Genomic DNA, 24028 nt, shown 5'->3' with positions numbered 1-24028 from the left:
CAAGTAGCGTAGTCCTGAAGATACTTTCATGCAATATTTGCTTACTTATACTTGGATAAAGGATTAAACAAGAATATGATTTATTGGTGAGTTTAATTTCTAACGAAGTCGAAAAACTTTCTACAACTGTCTCTGATGCAGAGTATTTTAATAATAAGGTGATACACCTTTTTATTACTTGTATATGGGATATGTAAGACTTCTGTATTAATTCATTCCCTGGTATCTCTTTGGGACTGACTCCTACTGATGCCAAAACATGCTTTCTGGGAGTAGAGCAGTTCTGCTAAGTGGTAGATATTTTGCATCACTGGATAGTGCCACTGCTGAGTTTCCTGTCCTGGAGTTCAGTAGTGATCATTCAGTGAGATTCTGAGTTTACAAGATGAGAGTTTTTGGAGATCATCCCCCCTCAGCACCTTAACAGGACTTCAAAGGTTGAAACCAATCTGAATAGTCGCTCTTCCATACTTAGCAGTAGGCACATCTGAAAGGACGTGTGTTTTGGATTATGTGATACTAAGTCAATTGATGTGAAGTCGTCAGTCCCTATATATAAATAACCCAGTCTTCTTCTTCTCTTCAAGGATTTGGCATTTGCCTGTTCCAGCTTTGCTGGTTTTTCCATCTTGCTTCTGGTCTCCCCCTCCTCTCTCTCTCTCTCTATATCCTTTTCCCTTTAGTACATATCTATCCACCTCTTTAGTAGCTGATATATTTCCATCCTAAATAGTATCTCCACCTTAATGCACTAAGGAGACTTGCCCGTACCGATGACCTCAACAGCTGAGCTACTTGTAAGGCCTCCCTAGCTGGACAGGTCAAGTGGTAGGGGACTAGACTAAGAGAAAGATATCCTTGTCCTCCAGGTTATCTCCCTCTTTAATCAGACCAAAACAAGTAACCAAGTCATGAAGATTTCATGTGCAGATTGTGTTTGCTTATGCTTAGATTAAGGATTATATAAGAATATAATTTCTTTGCAAGTTTGATTTAATTTGTAACCAAGTGAAAAAACTTTGTATACATCTTTATGTTGGAATGTGGTGTTAGCGATGACTAGTCGTGTCATGAATATAATCCAGCAGTAAAAATGCTGATTTTTAGAAATTATATTTTGCCTATCATTTTTTGATGAAGTACTACATACTACCGTATGCTCAGTTATGTGTCACATGCAAACTTATGGGTTAAAATTATCCTGATTACCTCTGATAATGAAGTTATTCCTCAGAGATTTTAACAATTGATTCTAACCATCGTTCTGTGCATTGGTTCAGCAATTAGAGATACCATGTTTATTATTATATGGTATTCATGCCTAACCAGATAATCGTCGTTCTCTCCAATTACGACTTCTCTCATTGGGTGAGCTGGTCTTATGTGGTGGTGTTAAGAGGCGGTGACCTCTACCCTTTACCCTAACACTACTAAAAGATACTGGGATAGTGAAGAGATGATCAGGAATTCAACCTTAGGTTATTGCTTATGACAAAAACTTTCATTCGCATCATATTGGTATTGGAAAAGCAAAGCCAGTTGGAGTTGTGAACATCTAGGACCATATCTTTACTATTTGGATAGCTGAATTTTTGGAATTTGGAGAATAGTAAAGAGGCAGGTGATTCTGAATTAGGCATTCACTGGCAGACAGGCATCTGATTTCACATAGGCACTGGTGCTTGTATCCAAACTGCACCCTTCAAGATTTGCATCATGACAAATCTTGAAGGGTGCAGTTTGGATACTAAAGGTTTTCTTAGGGGGTTCTGGCAAGTTTGTAGATTGTGTTTTGTATTTGGTTTCACATTTATGTTGAATTAGATTTTTGAGGGAGATTTATATCAGCTGCAGTAGTACTACAGTATTATTGTTTATTATATGTTTCATTTATGATTCAAGTTAGGAGAAAGCATGGAGTAAGGACATGCAGTCTGAGGTGATACTCTTGCACAATGAAACCCATGCAGAGAACAAAAAATCCTTTCCTCTTTTGTATGTTTGTCATATGCTTTCTCCAAATGAATAAATGAAGTTGCCATCTACGTAATCTTTCAACATATCCATCTTCAATGTGACGAGGATAATCTGGTCACTTATTGTCTCAAATACAGTGTTACCTTTTCTCTCTCTCCTTCAAAAGGAACTTCAGATTACATTTCTGTACCCTCAGTAATACACGAATCAGCAGACAGGATCATATTTCTCTCTTTCTCCTTAGAATGACATTTACCTCATATTTTATAATAAGCTGAGTTGGATTAATAGAATGGATATGCTATGATACTGTTGGACTTTGCTAAGGCATTTGATAGGACACCACGTGAAAGGCTCTTGTATAAACTAGAGAACATGGGATTGGAATATAAAGCTACTTGTACTATACAAATCTCAAAGTCACCCATCCTTATAGTGTTCACATGTTTGGTGCTGGGCACCTGCTGTCCAGAGGAGAGCAGTTTGGCTCATAGATGATACATACTTCATAGGCCCTGTTTCAGCTCTTTTAGAGGTGGGTGATACAGGGAACTGCAAGCAGCCATTATTTCTCCAGTTTCTGTTGGGCCTGTTACAAGAGCTACAGCTATCCATCATCCCTTTTCACTATGACTTCAATAACATTGAACCTGCTTTTCCTCTTTCTCATTTATTTTATTTACCTCCATCTTCTGGAAAACAGCCTTACTCATGAGGTGTTTCTCAACAACCACAACCTCCAACTCTTCAAGATATCAATAGATTTCTTTCTCAATCCTCACCTGCATCTCACACATGCCACTGATATGTTACAGGTTATTTTACCTCTCATGTATGGGATAAGGATTTAAGGATTAAAAAAAAAAAACTTAAATGAACATTCATTACATTTTTATGATTTTTTTTCAACTATTTGTTGTAAAAATGAAAATCTGATCCTGATCACTTCTGCTTGGTCTAAACCCAAACTGTATTTTCTCAAGTTTCTTTTTCAGTGTTTTTTGACCCCTTCTAAAGTATACTTTTCCAGAACACTTAGTACAAAAATAACTAATTTTCATATTCGATTTTTATTATTTTCTTTAAAGATGGGTACTATGAAAGCACTACTGCAATCATCTGAAATACTGCGTAATTTGAATTATTGTCTATAAAACTTACTTAACCTCTATTTTCAAATGCCATCTACTCCACCTGCCTTTAAAACCACATTCACATTTCAGAATTTTATGGCATTTTCTGCTTCAGTTGACATTTACTACCTAACTGGATTCCTCTTGAATATTTCCTTCTCCCATTCTGTCATTTGTTTTCATTTAACATTCTTTTGTGATAATTACTCAAGACATCCTAATTGATAAATAACATAAAACAGCTTTAACTTGTGCATATGTTTTTATTAGTATAAAATTTATTTACTTTTTTATTATATTTTTAAAAATCTGGTTAAAGTTATTTTTAATAGAACCTTAATATAATTAAACCATGATGCTCTACATTATTATTTATGTGCAGTTAGAATGTTTCATCATTGAATATACCAGTTTCTGTTCTTGTTAATTTGGAAGTGATACTGAAGATGCCCTTGATACTAGGGTGAAAATGTTATATTCATAAAAAAATATATACAGGAGTTAAATTCGTTTTATGTTGTTTATTAATTATCATACTTTCTTTTCTATACGTAAAATTACATCCCAGTTATCTTTATGTGAAGTTTTTATATTATCTTTTATCTCTGATAAAGATGATATAAAAATTGCAGGTATAAAGGTAATATAAAAACTTTCGACAGTTATCAGACTATTTTGCCACTCGCATGATATTTATCCTTACCGACATCTCATGACTTTTGTTTAGCTACTTTTACATATAGCTTATTTCTTTTACATTCACAAGTTGATATATGATTAATTGGAATTAAAATGCTATTGGATAAAGACTTCAGTTACTAGCTTTCAGTATGAAATACTATTTTGGTTCTTCCTAAGACTCTACAGTCGAAATTGAGACTTGGCTTACTGGATTTGCCATATGATTTGCTATCTTGACTATCTATGCATGTATCTATCCATGAATTTGATTAAACTAGATGTTGTAGATTATTTATCAGGTTGATTTACCCATGGTTATATCTTATCTTCCAGAAACCATTATCATTCACTGGGCCAAGTATTTTTTTAGGGTTTTCCTTTCAAAAGCTGAAATCAAATCCTCTACTTCTGATAACCTTTGGTTATTCTCAGTTTATAGGTGACTAGAGTACCTCATTTTTCCTCCACAAAAAAAAAATTAGTATTTTGTCTTTTTTTACAACAAGGATTTTTTAACACAATACATGCCTCTTTTTTTTTTTATCAGCAGGATTGTTTTGCTTTGTGTAAAGGGTTCATGCTGCAAGAATTTACTCACTTTATGTTGAAAGTTTTTTCACTTGGTTATACTATAAATTCAAGATGCCAAGAAATTATATTCTTGGTTTAACCACCCAATCAGCCATGTAGATCAACTATATTAAAAATATATGCTTTGTATCCATATTTTTTCTGTCCTATTCAGAGATTTTATTGACCTCAATGGGCACTTCGCATCTATGTAATTATGGACATATATACATGTCCAGGCCCAGTACGGTGGATTATCCTTTATCCAAGTGTAAGCAAACAATATTTGCACTTGAAGTATCTTCACAACTGAGCTACTTGTATATAGAGGCTAATGATTTCACATCAAGTGCCTTAGTATTCCATAATGCAAAATACATACCCTTTCAGACATGTATAATGTTATGCATTGTGGGACAGGCCACTATCCAGACCAGTTTTGATCTTTACTGAGGTCTCATCAGTGGGACCCTGACCCAGTAGAGATACTAAGGTTGAATTAATGCAGAAGTCATATATTATCCATATTCAAGTAGTCAAAAGGAATGGTTTGAGCTTTGCTGAGCTCTCATCAGTGGGACACATATCCAGAAGAGATATCAAGGTTGAATTAATGCAGAAGTCATATATCATCCGTATACAAGTAGTCAAAAGGTGCCACACCTTATTAGCAAAATATGCTGAATTGTTGAAATACTCTGGATTTCAATATCTATCTCTAATCCAGAATATCGATAAGGTGGTCCTTCCCATAATGCATAGCATTATACATGTCATTATACATAAGGTTGTGAGGGGGGGGGGGCTTTGCATTGATGTGAAATCATTAGCCTCTATAGTAGCCCAGTCATGAAGATACTTCACACACAAACATTATTTGCTTATACTTGGATAAAGGATTAAACCAAGAAGATAATTTCTTGGCATCTTTAATTTATAATTATTCACTTTATATAATAAGGTAACAGCTTATCTGGTTAGGAGGAATAGCTACCCAGTGATACGTCTAGACTTCTGCAAAAGCATGTGCGAGGTGCTGCATGGAATTCTTCTACATAAATTGGAGGAGGTAGGTTGGATATGTAACTGGTGATGTGGATAAGTTGGTGGCTAATGGATAGATATAAGGAGTTTGTAGAGGAGAATCCAGGAAAAGATATGTGACTAGCAGTGTGCCATAGGGGTTCTTCATTTGGGCCATTGCTATCTAAGTTGTACATTAAAAAAAAAAAAAAAAATCAGCCAACACCTTTTATTCCCTTATAGAGAGTAGGCATGGCCTTTATACCCTGTCTAGCTTTTGGAGACTGAGTGGCAGGCAACTATCTCTGATTGACTACCGTGGAGAATCAGAGATAGTTGCCTGCCTCTTCATCGGTGGATGCTATAATCAGTGATAGACATGGGCCAACTATCTCTGATTGACTACCGTGGAGAATGAACTGAGTGGGCAGTTCATTCTCCACGGTAGTCAATCAGAGATAGTTGGCCCATGTCTATCACTGATTATAGCATCCACCGATGAAGAGGCAGGCAACTATCTCTGATTCTCCACGGTAGTCAATCAGAGATAGTTGCCTGCCTCTTCATCGGTGGATGCTATAATCAGTGATAGACATGGGCCAACTATCTCTGATTATAGCATCCACCGATGAAGAGGCAGGCAAGCAAGTGCTGCCATCTCTTTGTGCCTAACCCTAACAAAATATGTTACTGTCTGAAATAATGTGAGTACTACAGTCGATTTTCTTGAGTTTCCGGGAAGAAAAACCCGCTTTCCCAGAGATCGACTAACTCGAGAATCGGTCGAAGAAAGGCTTAGAAAAAGTTCCTCCAGTCGGTGACTAGACTTGAACTTAATCTAACTTCGAGCGACCAAGCGCAGAGGACGCAAGCGCCACTTTCACTGAGCTACACAGGCCTCTGTTGTAGGAAATAATCTGAGGGAAGATACTCACTTAATTGCTGATTATGTAAAACTTGATAGATCAGCAGGTAATAAAGGTGATATAGAACTCTTGCAGAAAGATTTAAAGATTGACAGTGTATTATATTATAGGGAAAGGAGAATCAGAGATAGTTGGTAGTCAATCAGAGATAGTTGGCCCATGTCTATCACTGATTATAGCATCCGCCGATGAAGAGGCAGGCAAGCAAGTGCTGCCATCTCTTTGTGCCTAACCCTAACAAGATATGTTACTGTCTGAAATAATGCGAGTACTACAGTCGATTTTCTTGAGTTTCCGGGAAGAAAAACCCGCTTTCCCAGAGATCGACTAACTCGAGAATCGGTCGCAGAAAGGCTTAGAAAAAGTTCCTCCAGTCGGTGACTAGACTTGAACTTAATCTAACTTCGAGCGACCAAGCGCAGAGGATGCAAGCGCCACTTTCACTGAGCTACACAGGCCTCTGTTGTAGGAAATAATCTGAGGGAAGATACTCACTTAATTGCTGATTATGTAAAACTTGATAGATCAGCAGGTAATAAAGATGATATAGAACTCTTGCAGAAAGATTTAAAGATTGACAGTGTATTATATTATAGGGAAAGGAGAATGGTATCAGGTTAACGTGCAAAGTGTAAGATTATAGATTTTGACATGAAAAGATTACCAGCTATGTGCTACATTGGTCGAACTGGACCACAATAAATGTGTGAGGCTAGGGATTTGTGGTTGCTGGTATTGTGAATTACAGTTGAGATCATATTGCAAAAGTGACAAAAATTGTTCATAGGATTATTTAGTTATTGAAGAACACACTGACAAGCAAAGATTATACATGTTTATAAAGGTTTAATATAGTCCCATCTTGATGATTGTTGTGCATGGTTCTAGTCACCTGGGTTTCTTGGGGAGATGTAAAGGATCCAGACGCAAGTTACCAAGACTTTGGCAGGCCTATAGAATGCTTCTTATGAGGACAGGTTGAAAATTTTTGGGTTACAGATATTGATTGATAATCAGAAAAGGGAAAGTTTTGATATGGATATAAATTACTTTAAAGATTTTATAGGATTGCTACAGAGGAAATTTTTTCAGTACATGACTAGTGTGCAGACAGCTGAGTGCATCCAAATTCAGTATAGTTAGCAAGGTTGTGAGGAGTAGATATTTGCTTGGAGAGTGATGAATAAGTATACGAGTGTAAGTATCTCATAATGGATTGGCAGTCAGTTGTAAGCTCTTTATAGTGAACAAGTTCAAGGTGAATTATTACAGGATTCTGTGGATTGAAGATTAGTGTTTGGTGAAATATTAGTATGCCTTTTGCAAATGAATCTGTGGACTCCATGGATATGTCCATATAATAATAATAATTCTGCAATTACAATCAGCATTTTTATTTTTGTTTATTCTCTCAAATATTTTTGAAAAGATAAATGAAAATGTAAATAAATGATTAATGTACACGTATTTTGTAAATGGCCCTGTTAATTTGTTGTCTGGTTTATTCCTTTAGGGGAAAAAAAATAATCTAGACATCAAATTAGCAGTTTGTTTAATTTCATTTGTTCAAACAAATTCAAATTCTACTACTACAGTAACTTTGAATATAATTCATAAAAATATGAAACTTTATATATTAGGTATTATTTAGATAAATAATAATGTGTTTCCTATATTTGCATTTTTTTTTAATAGTGAGGAAAAGTTTGAAAATGCAGTTTCAGAAGCTGATCTTGAAGAAGGAGAGATATTAGATTCTGGAGAGGAAAATATTCATTGTAGTGATAGTGAAAGTTCAACAACACAAGGTACAACCCTTTTTTTTTTGTTTATTATTTATTAATATAAATTTTGTTTATAAAAACTATAATTGTATTTATTAAAATAATAATAGCATTTATTGTTATTGTGCACACACAGATGCATTCAGACCACAGTGAAAAGATATGTAAATTTCATTTTTTTGCTTAATATGTAATTAAATTTTGGACAGCCTATGATTTTTTCTAATTTGCATTTACTAATTTTTGTTTATTACAAATTGTTCCTGGCATCACAATTACAGAGCTAGACTGCTATAATCCTAATTTCCTATGGAATATTAACAGAAACATATAATCATGATGTATGACTTTGTTTTAACTCTTATTCATGCTTGTTGGATTAATGCTCATTTCAGTAACATTCTAATCGTCTTATTTAATGAACTGGTTTTCTCTTATTTTTGACATTGCAAATATCTAGTCAACTCTCACTATAGTAATCTTTAGGAACCACAGCATTAGTTCATTATAGTAAATTTCCTTGAGTGCAAACTTGAACTGTGAGACTTCTACTGGTTTATTAGAGTAAACTCATTATAATGATGTTTACTATAGTTAGATTTGGCTATGATTGATGGATTCAGCCAGGGAGACCTGTGGTGAGGTCGTCAGCAAGGATAGAAAAATCAGAACTCCACGGTGGACACTTGAAGTTAAAGAGGCAGTGAAGGAAAAGAAGAAAGCATATCGAGAGTTCCTAGGAAATAAGTCAGCTTGTGCTCTTATAGAATACAGAGACAAATGTAAGAAAGCAAAAGTTGTGGGAAGAGGGCGGCAAAATATTTTGGAGACCGTTGAAAAAGCTCAGAAATGGAGGAAAGAGTGCTATAAAAGGAATTATAGATGATAAAGGTAACGTGAAAACTGGAGAACAAGATATCCTTGATATATGGAGCAATTACTTCGAAAAATTGCTAAATGAAACAAGCTGTGACAGCACAATGGTAAAAAGCACTCAATAGGCATGTAATCTGGAATACATATCCATACTTGAAGTAAGAAAAGCCATCAACAATCCATCTCAACCATTTCTCAAGTATACTTGCATAAATCTTACCATGAGTAGATGATATTCAACCAGAAATGCTCAGGTATGGAGGTATAAAAGTCTTACAGTGACTGAAACTTTATAGTTCAGAAAGCCTGGACAGAGGAATGAATTCCAGATGATTGGAGTAGCACTCTCATAGTGCCCATATACAAAAAGGGAAACTAAACTGAATGTGAAAATTACTGAGATATTTCCCTACTGAGTGTTCCTGTTAAGATTTATGCTAGTATACTTGACAAATGGTTGAGAAGAATTGTAAAAAGGGAAGCTTTGAAGAACAAGCTGGATTCATGCCAAATAGAGGCTGTCAGGATCAGATTTTCACTTTATGACAAATAGTTGAAAAATTGTAAGCATATAACAAGGTGCCGAGAGAGAGAAACTTTTCAATATGCTACAGTTATATGGTGTCAATGGGGCATTATATCAAGCAATACTTAGTCTTTATTTGATTTATAAGTCAACAGTTAGAATTGAAGGAAATACAGGAAGATGGTTTAATGTTAAATCTGGTGTCAGACAAGGATCTACATTATCCCTTCTGTTATTCATTATCTATAATCACATTATGAAGAAAACGGTATTAAACCTGATATCAAAATTGGAGATGTTATTCTCAACTCTTTACTTTATACAGATAATGCTATACTTTTAAATAAATCCAGTATAAGTACAAGATTTCCTGACTAAACTGAATAACTGTTGTAATAAATAGACAACAGAATCAACAAAGCCAATATAGTAGGAAGTCAACTGAATAAATTTGTATAGAATAAGAGAAATTAGTCAAAACACGAAATTAGCTGTATACAAGATGGTGTGTTCAAACCAATTTTAACTTATTGGATCTAAAAGCTAGGTTAGAAATAAAACACTTGACTAAAGACTAGAGACAACAGATATGAGAGTCCTGAGAAAGATTAGGGGCATGAACAGATTGCATCAATAGTAATATCATATTAAAAACTAGGACATTAGGAAAGAACTTATCATGGTTAGCATCCAGGAATGTGTTAGCAGAGCTAATCTCATGTGGTATGGCCACTTAAACAGAATGGGAGAGGAAAGATTAGCAAACAAGTGTTCTCTGCCAGGTTAGCAGGAAAAAGACCCAGAGGAAGACGAAGATATACGTTGATTGATACAGTAAAAAATTGCCTTAGAAGATAGATATATTAGATCTGGTAACAGATTTAATAACAGATTTGAGAGGTAACAGATTGATTTGGAGGAAACTTGTTGATGGGAAGTTAGTAATAATGTAAGTTCTTTGTGTAGTACTATCATAATATCCTGTATACCCCTTGAGGGCATATATCAGGAATTTGATGGTGAGATTTTAACTTTGTATAGAGTAGCATACATACATAATCCAGTAATCTAATCTGCCATTTATCCATCAACATTCGGAAGGCAGTTTGCTGTTCTGATAACTGTCTTCTGATAATTGAAGTGCAATTACATAATGCTGTACCAAAGGTTGATCAACATAAAAGGACCAATTAATTGAAGATCAGATAAATGTTAGACCACCGTACATATATTCTAAATTTTTTACTCCAGTCTTAGCACTTACAAACTACAACTTCATATATTCACATAGGAGCAGAAGAACTAGCTTGAATTGAAGATTTTAACTATATCAGAACCTAAGAAATGAGTGGAAAAATGGTACAAAACAATAGCAGCACTTTAACAGTATTTCCTTATGTTTTGAACTAAGCTTTGATACAGTAGCCATATCTGGCATAATGGTGTAATATTTTAATTATTATTTGACTGGCTTCAAAAATATGATTAATTTATTAAAATTTAGTTAATTGTTCAATCAACAAAAATTATTTATGACCTGCAATACCTAATTAAGCTTAAAGGAATTTAATTACAATCAGTTCTCAACTTACAACAGGATTCTGTTCCAATGATCCTGCCATAATTCAGAAATCACTATATGAATTGTAAGTATTCATTAATAATTAACATGCCTGAATTCTAAATGTGTAGGTATGTTTTGTTATATTTTAACTGATTTTACTCTTTGTTTACAGTGACAATGTACAAATTATAACATAAAATTACTGTATATAGTCTTCTACTATAATGTAATGAAATGAGTTTATAGTGCTTCAAAGCTACTACTTTAATAATTGGGTGATTCATCATAGGAGGAAAGGGAGGCTATTTTATCAACAACAAATTCCTCAAATTCTTGAAGTGTGTGACCCTCAAACTTACATTCCTCCATTATGCCAAGATCCTTAGCCTTAGCTGATTTTGTGGCATAACCCCACTAATATAATATGCTTTCATCAGGCCAAAGTGCAAAACTTTACACTTATTAACATTGAACAGAAAGTCAATTTCATTTGCCCAAATTCCAGGATATTCAAATCATTCTGTAAATGCTAGATATCAATGGCATCTCTGTTTAATATCATATCATGTTTAATGTTTTAATACCACTTTCCTTCATAATATGATCCATATAGATAATGAATAACAGAGGGGATAATGTACATCCTTGTCTCACACCAGATTTAACATTAAACCATCTTCCTATACTTCCTTCAATTCTAACTGCAGACTTACAACTCAAATAAAGACTAAGTATTACTTGATATAATGTCCCATTGACACCATATAATTGTAGCGTATTGAATAGCTTCTCTCTTGGCACCTTGTCATATGCCTTTTCCAAATCGACAAAACTTAAATACAGATCTTTGTTATATTCCCATGCTTTCTCAATGCCTGAATCCAACTTGTTCTTCACCAAGCTTTTCTTCCACAATTCTTCTCAACCTTTTCTCAAGTATACTTGCATAGATCTTGCCAGGAACACTCAGTAGGGAAACACCTCTGTAATTCTCACATTCAGTTTTATTTCCCTTTTTATATATGGGTACTATGCGAGCTCTACTAAAATCATCGGGAATTCGTCCCTCTGTCCAGACTTTCTGAACTATGCAGTGCAGCCACTGTAAGACTCTTATACCAACATACTTCAGCATTTCTGGTCGAATATCATCTACTCCTGCTGCCTTTCCACATTTCAAGCCTTTGATGGCTTTTTCTACTTCAAGTATGGATATGTATTCCTGACTGCATGCCTGGTCAGTGTTTTTTACCATTGTGCTGTCATCACTGCTTGTTTCATTTAGCAGTTTTTCAAAGTAATTACTCCATACCTCAAGGATATCTTTTTCTCCCGTTTTCATGTCACCTTTATCATCTCTAACTCCTTTTACAGCACTCTTTCCTCCATTCCTAAACTTCTTCAACAACCTCCAGAATATTTTGTCACCTTCTTGATATTTATTTTCTATATTCTTGCCAAAGTCCTCCCATGACTTTTGTTTAGCTAGTTTTACACAGTGTTTAGCATTCTTGCATTTGTCTTTATACTCTCTAAGAGCACAAGCTGACTTATTTGCCAGGAACTTTTGATATGCTTTCTTCTTTTCCTTCACTGCCTCTTTAACTTCCTGTGTCCACCAGGGAGTTCTGATTTTTTTATCCTTGCAGACAACCTCACCACATGCCTCTCTGGCAGCATCAATCAATGTTTTCTTCAGTTTGCCACTGAATCTCCAACGTTTGATTCCTGTTCTCAAACTCTTTCATTTTTTCTTCAGTAGTCTTTGTGTATTTTAGTCTACAGTTCACATCTGAGAGCTGCTCAACTTTTATTCGTTTTAAAACTTTCTTACATGTCATTCTTTTCAATATGAAATTCAGTTTTATCCTGCTCAAGACTAAATAGTGATCACTTCCAATTTCAAATCCTCTGTACACTCTGGTGTCCTGCAACAGGGAGAAAACATCACTATCAACAATAACATAGTCAATGAGACTTTTCTTATTCCTTGCCTCTTCTCTCCATGTGAATTTGTGCACATTTTCATGTTGAAACATTGTGTTAGTAATAACCTGTCCATGTCCTGAGCAGAAATCCAACAGATATTTGCCATTATTATTAGCTTTGCTCTTTTCTCCAAATTTTCTCAAAATATTTTTGTATGTCTCACAATCATTTCCTACTCTGCTATTTAGATCCCCTACAAGGACCAACTTTCCCTTTTTCATTGTGTCAGTTGCTTTTTCTAAAGCATCAAAAAATTCCTCCACTTCTACCTTAGTAGAACCTTCTTTGGAACCATAGGCACAAATAAGTCTCAATCTCCAGTTCCCCATTCTCATATTTGCCCACATGACTCTACTTGAGACTGACTGCCATTCAAGAAGATTAGCCTCATATTTTGTGTTGAATACTATGGCTACTCCTTCTTTTCCTTGGTTGTCATTGCCCGAATATAACATTTTGTATTTATTGCTCAGAAAGATCTCGCCAGTTTTGGTCTTTTTTGTTTCAGTCACCCCTATTATGTCGATTTGGTACTTATCTAATTCCTCAGCTAGCTCCATTTCTTTGCCATTCAGGCTTCTTACATTGATGGTACCAATCTTTAACTCTGGTGATTTTGAGTTTGGGTTTGTTTTCAGATTTGTTCCAGTAGCTGACTTTTCGCTGTTCGCCCTGGTTCCCTGGCGAAAACAACGGGGGGGCCTTGTTTAACCGGGCGACGCACCAGCTGGCATGAATTTTTGTCATGTTGTACCATCATTTTTTATTTTGGTTTAACCAATAAGAATTCAATTTGGTTGGCTAAATCCCAAATTGCCAACCCATCCTCGTTCATTCAGTATCCAAGTAGATACCCAACAGGGTGCACCACAAGAAGGTGAGGATTGGACATTAGGTCAGAAGCCCTGGTCGGTTCTCCACATTCCTTTAAAAGCTATGTGGAGGTCTCCTCTCAGTTATATAACTTTGACCCTTAAGCACCCCCCAAAAAAAAAATATATATATATATATATATATATATATATATATATATATATATATATATATATATATAATATTTATAAAAAAAGAAATATATATATGTATATATCCTCAGCCTACTCATTGTACAAAATGTGCTATAGATTTTCAAATAACCTTTCATGGATGGGAGCAAAATAAAAAAAAAAAAAACTTCTTGATACCTGTCTGTCAACCATCCACCACTTATCCAAATCAAGAGTTTATATTCCAAACCCATGTTCTCCAGTTTACGCAAGAACCTTTCATGTGGTATCCTATCAAATGCCTTAGCAAAATCCAACAGTATCATAGTGTATCCATTGCCTTTATCCAACTTGACCATAACATCATTATGAAATAGGAGCGAAATGCTAAAACATGATATACCAATATCTATGCGAGTTCTTATCATCTTCTCTAAATCTTCACCACCACAGATATACTGAACTGATATTTTGTTAGTTAGATATCTTGGTTTTTGCACCATCTTTGTATAACAGAATTATCATACATTCTTTCCATTTCTGTAGTATGTTTCATCATCTGAGACTCGAGTCATACAAACATGTCAAAGGCCTAGCCAATTTAGCTGAACGTGCCTTTAGCATACATGCTGATATTCCATCTGTCCCTATTGCCAAATTCTTATCCAGTTTAAAATAGTATTCTCTTAAGTTGGTCATAATTTCCAGCCTTGTAGTTCAGTAGGTAACCTGTTCTAATTGGAACATCTATATAATTTTCTGCTTTCCAGTAAAGTATGGCATGGTCACTGTCACCCACTGGTGATAAAATAGTCATATTAGACCCCTTCTGACACTATGAACAAATCTGATACTCTTTGACCTCAAGTTCCTTCTTTCACATGCTTCTTGAGAAAGGTCTCGCCAGAACTCAATAAATTCAGCTTCATTGTTATCATGAGATTTCTCTTCTACCCAATCAATGTTTTGATAATTAAAGTCACCCATAATGATCATTCATTATGGTAACCATTATCTGCCAATCAGGATAATTTGGTGATTCATCTCATCGTCTCCTTCAACTGAATTTCCAGTTCTGTAGCAGCAACCCACCATATATTTCATTCTGTTAGCCTCAAACTCGCTGCTACCTGGGACATTATTTGCTATCATGCCATTTCTACCCTAAATGGACTCAAATCATTTGATATCATTAGTAGTAGTCCATTTCGTCTCCTATCTCTTCTGTCATTCCTAAAAATACTATACCCTTTATACTCGATTCCCATTACATCTGATAACCAGGTTTCGCTAATGCCAACAATCTTAGGCCACAACACATTCAAGTTCTGGCCTTTCCTTATATTTATATATGCAGCCTACTTGGTCTTGTACATCTTTCTCTTGTCCCTCCCCATACACACTCAAAAGGGTCTGAACCCAAAGCATACATTTCTACCCATTCACCAGATGCATAACTATGTTCAGTACCATTTATATCTTTATCATCTCTGCATAACATAACTAGCTGAACTTTCACACACATTCTTGCCATTTTTCCCATGATGATCTAGTTTTCCTGACTGCATTAACCAGAAATATTGAATCAGTAATAATGAAATATGGAGGTATTAAAGTTTTACAATGACTACATTACATAGTTAAGAAGTCCTGGTCAGAGGTAAGTGACAAGCATGATCGATCATATACTTCATCTTCTTTATAGTATGTTCAAAGTTAATGACAGTGAATTAGAAATTCTGAAAGCAAAAATTTGTGTATGCAGCTAATGCATGCATGCATGCTGCCTTTTTTGGGCTGGAGATTAAGTGAAGATTAACATTTTTTTTTTTTTTTTTTTCAATAAAAAATACCAACTGATTATTATAGATTTCTGTATCATTTCATATAATTTTGAAATATCTTTAATTATATTCAGAAAAATATATCATGACAAAAATTAAAAAATAAATAAAGATTTCTAAATGACAAAATTGATTGAATTCTGATCAAGTCAAAGCAAATAACTTCTTTTGAATCATACTAGATGAAGACTGAGGTTTTATGCACTAATCAGATAACTTTATTTAGTAGATGCTACATTAGCCATTAATTATGGAATATTAATCTGGAGAGGGTGGAATGATTCCTCTGTTATAATTAAAATATAGGAAAGTCTTTCTCATACAAAAAATAAAAACCAATCATTTAAAAGTGAAAAGGTTACAAAGCATTCACCCTTGACCAGAGGAATAATGGTCATAAATACTTTCACCTTTTTACTTTTTAAAAGGATTGGTTTTTATTTTTTGCATGAACAACTTTCGTTTCATTCCTTAATGAATTATGCTCAAAGACCACTTTACATAAATAATTTGGTTTCTCTGATATAGAGCAGTTATATTCTTTGCTGTGTCTATCAGCTGCATTCATTCCTAGGTGATTTGCCACTTCAGCAGGTGAAAACAGTTCTGCCACCTTTAGGATACTGGCTAACGAACTTCAACTGAAAATCCTTATGGGATTCAAACCGAAGTCTTTCCAGCAAAGACAGCATTGTTATAGTCCGACCACATCGTTGGAAGACTGCCAAGAAGAGTCAATTCATGTTGAAGAGGAAAAAGAAATAAGGCGATGTACGAATTGGTCACCAACATGCGAAATCGTGTGCTTTATACGTAAAATTTTCCAACTGTTATACAAGCAAAATAGTTACCACTTTAAAAACTGCAATGATCATAAAAGAGAAGTTAATTTTCCAACCTGTAATACGGATTGATTACCCTATTATCGGAATGGGTTCTACTTCTTTAGACATGCACAGAAGTGTCGAAAGGTCTCGTATCTGTAGGCGTACTATATTGATTATGCTACATGGGTGCTATTTGTTATTATTAATTATTATGGTTATACTCTCATTCCTTGACTTACAACCACTCATACTTACAATATTTGTTCCTTTAACATGTTCATAAAATTCCACCTCGGTCTAGAGCAGGGTGTAACTGGTGCCTTCAAGACCATCATCATCACATTCCTGATATGCACCCCAGAGGATTTATAGGATATTATGATAGTACTACATGAAAAAAGTTTACATCATCACTAACTTCCTGTCAACAGTTTTCCTCCTTGTCAATAATTATTCTGTTATCTGTAACTCCAGTATTATGGTGTCTTATATTGGTCTTCCCTGGCTCCTTTCCCTGTCATGCTGGCAAAAACACTTGTTTTGCTAATCATCCTTTAAGTGATCATAACACTTAAGCTCTTCTTGCACATTCCTGAATGCTGACATTATCAAGTTCCTTCATTAATATCTTCATTTTTAATGATTCTGCCATTGTTGCCATCTGATCATCACCTTAATTTTGCTTTGAGCTCTCATATGCGTTTTATTTCTTTTCATATCTGCATTTTATTTCTAACCCAGCTCTATACTGAAGCTGTATAGAAGGAAGTATTCAAACCAATTAAAATTGGGTTGAATACAGTCTTCTGTATAGCTACTTTAGTGTTTTGATAAATTTCTCCATTTAAATTTATTTATTTGACTCCCTACTATACCAGTTTTGCTTATTTTGTTGTCTGTTTCCATATTTAATTTACCTCATTTTCTAGAAATTGTACCCAAATAGCATAATGCAAATATTTTGCTATTCAGGCACAAAAGTTTCCATTCAAAATGCAGTTGATGATATTTCCTCTGTTCCAGTCTCTTTACATGTATTTTATTGCTGATTTTCATGCCAAATTTGTTATATTAGTTATTCAGTGTACTGAAGAATCTTGCAGACTTGTACTAGATTTATTTAAGCTCTTTATACAGTATGGAACTGAAATTTATACATGCAGTTTTAATATTCGGTTTAATGCCATTTCTCCTAATGTGCTCCATATCTGGTGAATAACAGATAATGTTCACCCTTGTCATACATCTTCCTCCATCTCTGTTTTCATCTGAAGGTGAGTTAACTGGTTTCAGGTAGGGATGACTGGGTTTTCTCTGCTGAAAATTAGGGTTTTTCATCCTGAAAAACATGCAAACCAAGAAGAAAACATGTAACTAATAGACATTGATATGCTGGCTTCATAGCCATTGTATTACAAGGGGGGGGGGGTGAAAAGTTTTCAGCCTCGACCATAGAAGTCAACGCTATCGGCACGATTTTTTTTTATCTAAGTTGGTACATCTGTCATAACCATCCATGTGAAATTGCAAGTCACCCTATTAAGTAGTTTGTGTTGTCTGTATCCCTTGAAATGGATAAAATTGAGTATCGTGTGTTTATAAAATTCTTTGTAAAAGAAGGTTTAAAGCTAAAAGAAATTCATTCGAAGTTCGTTAAAGTTTATGGGCACTCTTCTCTTTCGTTTTCAACCATTAAGAAATGGGCTGCCAAGTTTAAATGTGGCCATACCAGCCTTGAAGATGATCCACGTGAAGGATGTCCAAAAGTGTAACAACACCAGAAATCATTGATCAAGTGCATGATATGGTATTGGATGACCAGTGAGTCAAAGTGCATGAAAGTGCTGAGACTATATGCATTTCAAAAGAACGTGTAGGATATATTTTGCATGAAGAATTGCATATGAATAAAACTGATATTGTGCATTGATTTATTACTATGGATGAGACTTGGATTCACCATTACACACCAGAATCCAAAGAGCAGTCAAAACAGTGGACAGAAACCAGTTGTTCAGTGCCAAAGAAGACAAAGTCAGTTCCATCAGCAGGAAAGGTCATGGCATCAGTGTTTTGGGATGCTAAAGGCATTTTGTTTATTAATTATCTTGAAAAGGTTAAAAGAATAACTGGGGAATATTATTCCGATCTTTTAACCAGACCAGACGAAAAAATTAATGAGAAAAGATCCGGTTTGCAGAAGGAAAAAATCATCTTTCATCAGGACAATGCACCTGCCCACGAATGTAATTTAGCAATGTGAAAATTAAGGGATCTGCACTATGAATTGTTGGAACATCCACCTTATTTCCCAGATTTGACTCCCTCTGACTTCTATCTCTTCCCACAAACCTAAACTCTTCCTCGCTGGTCAGCGTTTTTCAAATTCTTCAAATTAAGAGGTGATTGCAGCTGTAGAGGGGTATTTTGCAGATCTTACTGAGAATCACTACAGGGATGGGATAATGGCGCTGGAGCATTGCTGGAATAAATGTATTAGTCTTAAGGGATATTATGTTGAAAAATAAAAATAATTTTGAAATTATAAATTTGTTTTTTCATTGTTATGCCGAGAACCTTTCAGACCACCCTCATAACATGAGGCTGTGTGGCCTCAGTTGATTCATCTGAAATTCTAAATAATCACCAGTAACAATCCTGTATCTCTTTTATTTTTAACTGCTGACTTACACTTCAAATATAGTTTTTTAATATCTGATTCACACAGGAAAGGCCACAAGACTTATAGCACACTAGTGCCATACATGGGCAAGAAGAATAGAAGAAAATAGAAGTCCTTTTAAGTTTTGCTTGAACAGCTAGTCTTGGAGGATAGGAAGGGGGGGGGGAGACTGTTCTAAAGGACAGAAGTAGATAAAATAAAAGAGTAGGCAGTGAAGTTGTTTCGATCAGTTTTAAGACGGACTGTAAAGGGGTGATGGTTAGCAGTGTTTTAATGATTTTGGAGGAATAATAGTGGCCAATTCAGCAGAGTACTGGTCATGAAAGTATCTGTAAATGAGGCACAAGGCAGAAACTAAATGTCTGTGAGAGATGGAGGGAGGGATTGATCGTTAATTAGCCAGATTGCCCTCTCTGGATAGAATCGAGCAATCTTAGAGATGATTTTGGTGCACCACCCCAAATATAGGAGCAATATTCCATGGCTGGGCAAATTTGGGCTTTGTATAGAGTTAGCAAATGAAGAAGATATAGTTGAAATATGGTTGTGCCAGGAAAGATTAGAGGTGGAGGTCAGTCCAAGAATGGAAATCTGATTACGTTTGGATATCTCAGTATTACTAAAGGCACAGGGAAGGGATGGGAGTTCTTTCTTGCGAGAGATCACACAGAACTGAGTTTTGGTGGCATTGAAGTTTACAAGGGTGTCCTTGCCCAACTAGGAGATCTGAGTTCAGTTCCCTGGCTGTGGTAGATCTTGAGGATTCTAATATTTGAGCACTACAAGGCTTGTTGAATGAAAATGAGGAATGTAGTGTACTGTCATCAGCAAATCTATGGATAGGATTGGAAGTCTATGAGAGCAGGTCATTTATATACAAGAGGAAGAGAGTGTTTGAAAGAACAGAACTCTGGGGTACTCCTGCATTGTTGGGGAAAACTGAAGTGAGTAAGCTATCTGCCATGATATGTGAGCAACTAGTGAGAAAGTTGCCGATCCAGTTGCAGAGTGAGGAAGGCAGACCATATGATGGCAGTTTGGTGAATAAGCCCCTGTTCCGAACCCAATGAAATGCCTTATAGATGTCAAGAGCAACCACATGAGTTTTTCCAAATTTCTCCATTGCCTCTGTCCATAGGTGGGTGGTGAAAGCAAGAAGATTAGCTGTAGATCGCGAGTGGCAGAATCCATACTGCTGGTCACTGTTAGTTGGTATGTCTCTAGGTGGTTCAAGAGTTGGTTGTTGATGACGTTCTCCATAATTTTGAGAGAACAGAAATGAGAGCATTTGGATTGTAGTTTGATGGTTGACTTTTATCTCGTTTTTTTTTGGGATGGGCTGGATGTGGACCTGTTTCCATGTTGTCAGGTAAATGCCAGTTAAATACGATAGATTGAAGAGATGATACAGGATAGGTGTTAGCTCTGGGACACAATTTTTAAACACAATAGATGGGATACACAATAGGCAGGTCATTGTCCTGATGACAGGCCTTTTCTCATGAATTTTTTCGTCTGGTCTGGTTAAAAGATCGGAATAATATTCCCCAGTTATTCTTTTACCCTTTTCATGATAATTAATAAACAAAATGCCTTTAGCATCCCAAAACATCGATGCCTTGACCTTTCCTGCTGATGGAACCGACTTTGTCTTCTTTGGCGCTGAACAACCGGCTTCTGTCCATTGTTTGGACTGCCGTTGTCTCATCCATAGTAATAAATCGATGCATAAAATCAGATTTATTCTTTTTAAAACACTCCAAGCACTGTTCAGAGATTTTCATGCGAGTGCGTTTTTGATCTGGTGTGAGCAAGCATGGAACTCATCTTGCGCAACGCTATTTCATATTTAATTCTTCATGCAAAATATATCCTACACGTTCTTTTGAAATGCCTATAGTCTAAGCAATTTCACGCACTTTGACTCCACCGGTCATCCAATACCATATCGTGCACTTGATCAATGATTTCTGGTGTTGTTACACTTTTTAGACGTCCTTCATATGGATCATCTTCAAGGCTGGCAGGGCCAGGTTTAAACTAGGCAGTCCATTTCTTAATTGTCAAAAACGAAGGAGAAGTGCCCATAAACATTTATGAACTTCGAATGAATTTCTTTTAGCTTTAAACCTTCTTTTATGAAGAATTTTATAACTGCATGATACTCAATTTTATCTGTTTCAAGGGATACAGACAACACTTTTGCTTTCGACAGCTGTATAAAACAAGCTACTCAATAGAATGACTTGCAATTTCACGTGGATGCTTATGACAAATGTACCAACTTAGGGGAAAAAAAATCATGGTGATAGTGTTGCCATCTACGGTCGAAGCTGAGAACTTTTCATACCACTATCGTATATATTTTCACAATATTCAGTATATTTTATTTGTTGAATATTGTGAATCTAGAATGATGGGAAATGAAATATAACTCTTCCAGTTGAAGAGTTCATTATCCATCATTCTTCCAAAAACTACTTATTTAACCTATAAATAAAACACTTTCCTCAGCGAGTCTTCTCTGTATATTTCAAGGCAGTGGTTTTCAAGCTGCTTTGAGTGTCCCTGAGAGATGTGAGATCTTCTCAGGGGTGAGGGGAAGCAATGATCAATATTATCGTTTATTTTTGACCATAATTCGGCCTGATTGGCTGAGTGGTCCACGTATCTGTTCTCCAGCAAAAAGGCTGCTGGTTCGAATCCTTGCTGTTGCCATGGATGTTTGTGATTGTCTGGAAAATATTAGTGGTGATGATGGGTGGTAGTTGCAGTTCATTGTAGTGGGTGGATTGTGAGCGGTGGAGACAGAGTTGTAGAGTAGGTGCCCTCCCTCAATGAGTCTTTGGACTCCCTGGAGGTATTACGTAATAATAATTCCCTCATCTACTTCATATTTCATCCACTTATTTCAATATAATATAGCAATAAAAAGACTTGCAACACATTAATATACTAAGTTAGAAATTTAAAAGTTTTAATTTTTAAAATAAAACCTGTGTGCTGTTTTTCTTAGTTTGATTTGAAATATAATTTTGAGTCAGTTTTGTTTTATGAAAAGTTTAGAAGTGCAGGAATTTTTTTGACAAGAAAACGATGAGGTATCACTTTAAAAAGTTTTAAGTCATGTAATATTTTTTAAATTAGATCTGTATTTTGAAGAAAGTATTTCAAAATAAAGAATTTTTATTACCAATTTTTAATCAAATTAAATGGGGGTTCTTAAGGGTCAAAGCTGTATAACTGAGAGGAGACCTCCACATAGCCTTTAAAGGAATGCAGAGAACCGACCAGGGCTTCTGACCTAATGTCCAATCCTCACCTTCTCGTGGTGCACCCTGTTGGGTATCTACTTTGATACTGAACAAACGAGGATGGGCTGGCAATTTGGGATTTAGCCGACCAAATTGTATTCTTATTGGTTAAACCAAAATAAAAAATGATGGTACAACATGACAATATTTCATGCCGGCTGGGGCATCGCCCGGTTAAACAAGGCCCCCGTTGTTTTCGCCAGGGAACCAGGGCGAACAGCGAAAAGTCAGCTGCTGGAACAAATCTGAAAACAAACCCCAACGCAACATCACCAGAGTTAAAGATCAGTACTATCAACGTAAGAAGCCTGAATGGCAAAGAAATGGAGCTAGCTGAGGAATTAGATAAGTACCAGATCGACATAATAGGGGTGACTGAAACAAAAAAGACCAAAACTGGTGAGATCTTTCTGAGCAATAAATACAAAATGTTGTATTCAGGCAATGACAATCAAGGAAAAGGAGTAGTCGTAGTATTCAACACAATATGAGGCTAATCTTCTTGAATGGCAGTCAGTCTCAAGTAGAGTCATGTGGGCAAATATGAGAATGGGGAACTGGACAATGAGACTTATTTGTGCCTATGGTCCCACAGAAGGTTCTACTAAGGTAGAAGTGGAGGAATTTTTTGATGCTTTAGAAAAAGCAACTGACACAATGAAAAAGGTAAAGTTGGTCCTTGTTGGGGGATCTAAATAGCAGAGTAGGAAATGATTGAGACATACAAAAATATTTTGGGAAAATTTGGAGAAAAGAGCAAAGCTAATAATAATGGCAAATATCTGTTGGATTTCTGCTCAGGACATGGACTGGTTATTACTAACACCATGTTCCAACATAAAAATGTGCACAAATTCACATGGAGAGAAGAGGCTAGGAATAAGAAAAGTGTCATTGACTATGTTATTGTTGATAGTGATGTTTTCTCCCTGGTGCAGGACACCAGAGTGTACAGAGGATTTGAAATTGGAGGTGATCACTATTTAGTCTTGAGCAGGATAACATTGAATTTCATATGGAAAAGAATAACATGTACGAAAGTTTTAAAGCGAATAAAAGTTGAGCAGCTCTCAGATGTGAACTGTAGACTAAAATACAGAAAGATTATTGAAAAGAAAATGAAAGAGTTTGAGAACAGGAATCAAACCTTGGACATTCAGTGGCAAACTCTCAAGAAAACATTGATTGATTCTGCCAGAGAGGCAAGTGGTGAGGTTGTGTGCAAGGATAAAAAAATCAGAACTCCCTGGTGGACACAGGAAGTTAAAGAGGCAGTGAAGGAAAAGAAGAAAGCATATCAAAAGTTCCTGGCAAATAAGTCAGCT

The 24028-nt window shown here is 35.6% G+C and overlaps 1 protein-coding gene across 1 annotated transcript in view; it reads left to right on the top strand.

Moving 5' to 3' along the window:
* Positions 1 to 24028, top strand: part of LOC150096664 (uncharacterized) — a 111663-nt gene that overhangs the window by 20034 nt on the left and 67601 nt on the right. The window contains exon 2 of the mRNA XM_090408289.1: positions 8006 to 8118. Within this exon, the coding sequence (XP_090264415.1) occupies positions 8006 to 8118 (113 nt within the window). The remainder of the gene's footprint in view (positions 1 to 8005; positions 8119 to 24028) is intronic.

Source organism: Typopeltis vanoorti, chromosome 18, assembly GCF_054136105.1.
Source record: "Typopeltis vanoorti isolate ZY-2024b chromosome 18, IOZ_Tvanoo_1.0, whole genome shotgun sequence".
NCBI classification, from domain to species: domain Eukaryota; kingdom Metazoa; phylum Arthropoda; class Arachnida; order Uropygi; family Thelyphonidae; genus Typopeltis; species Typopeltis vanoorti.
The sequence above is the reverse complement of the archived record's forward strand: the minus strand, read 5'-3'. Positions and strand labels throughout refer to the sequence as shown.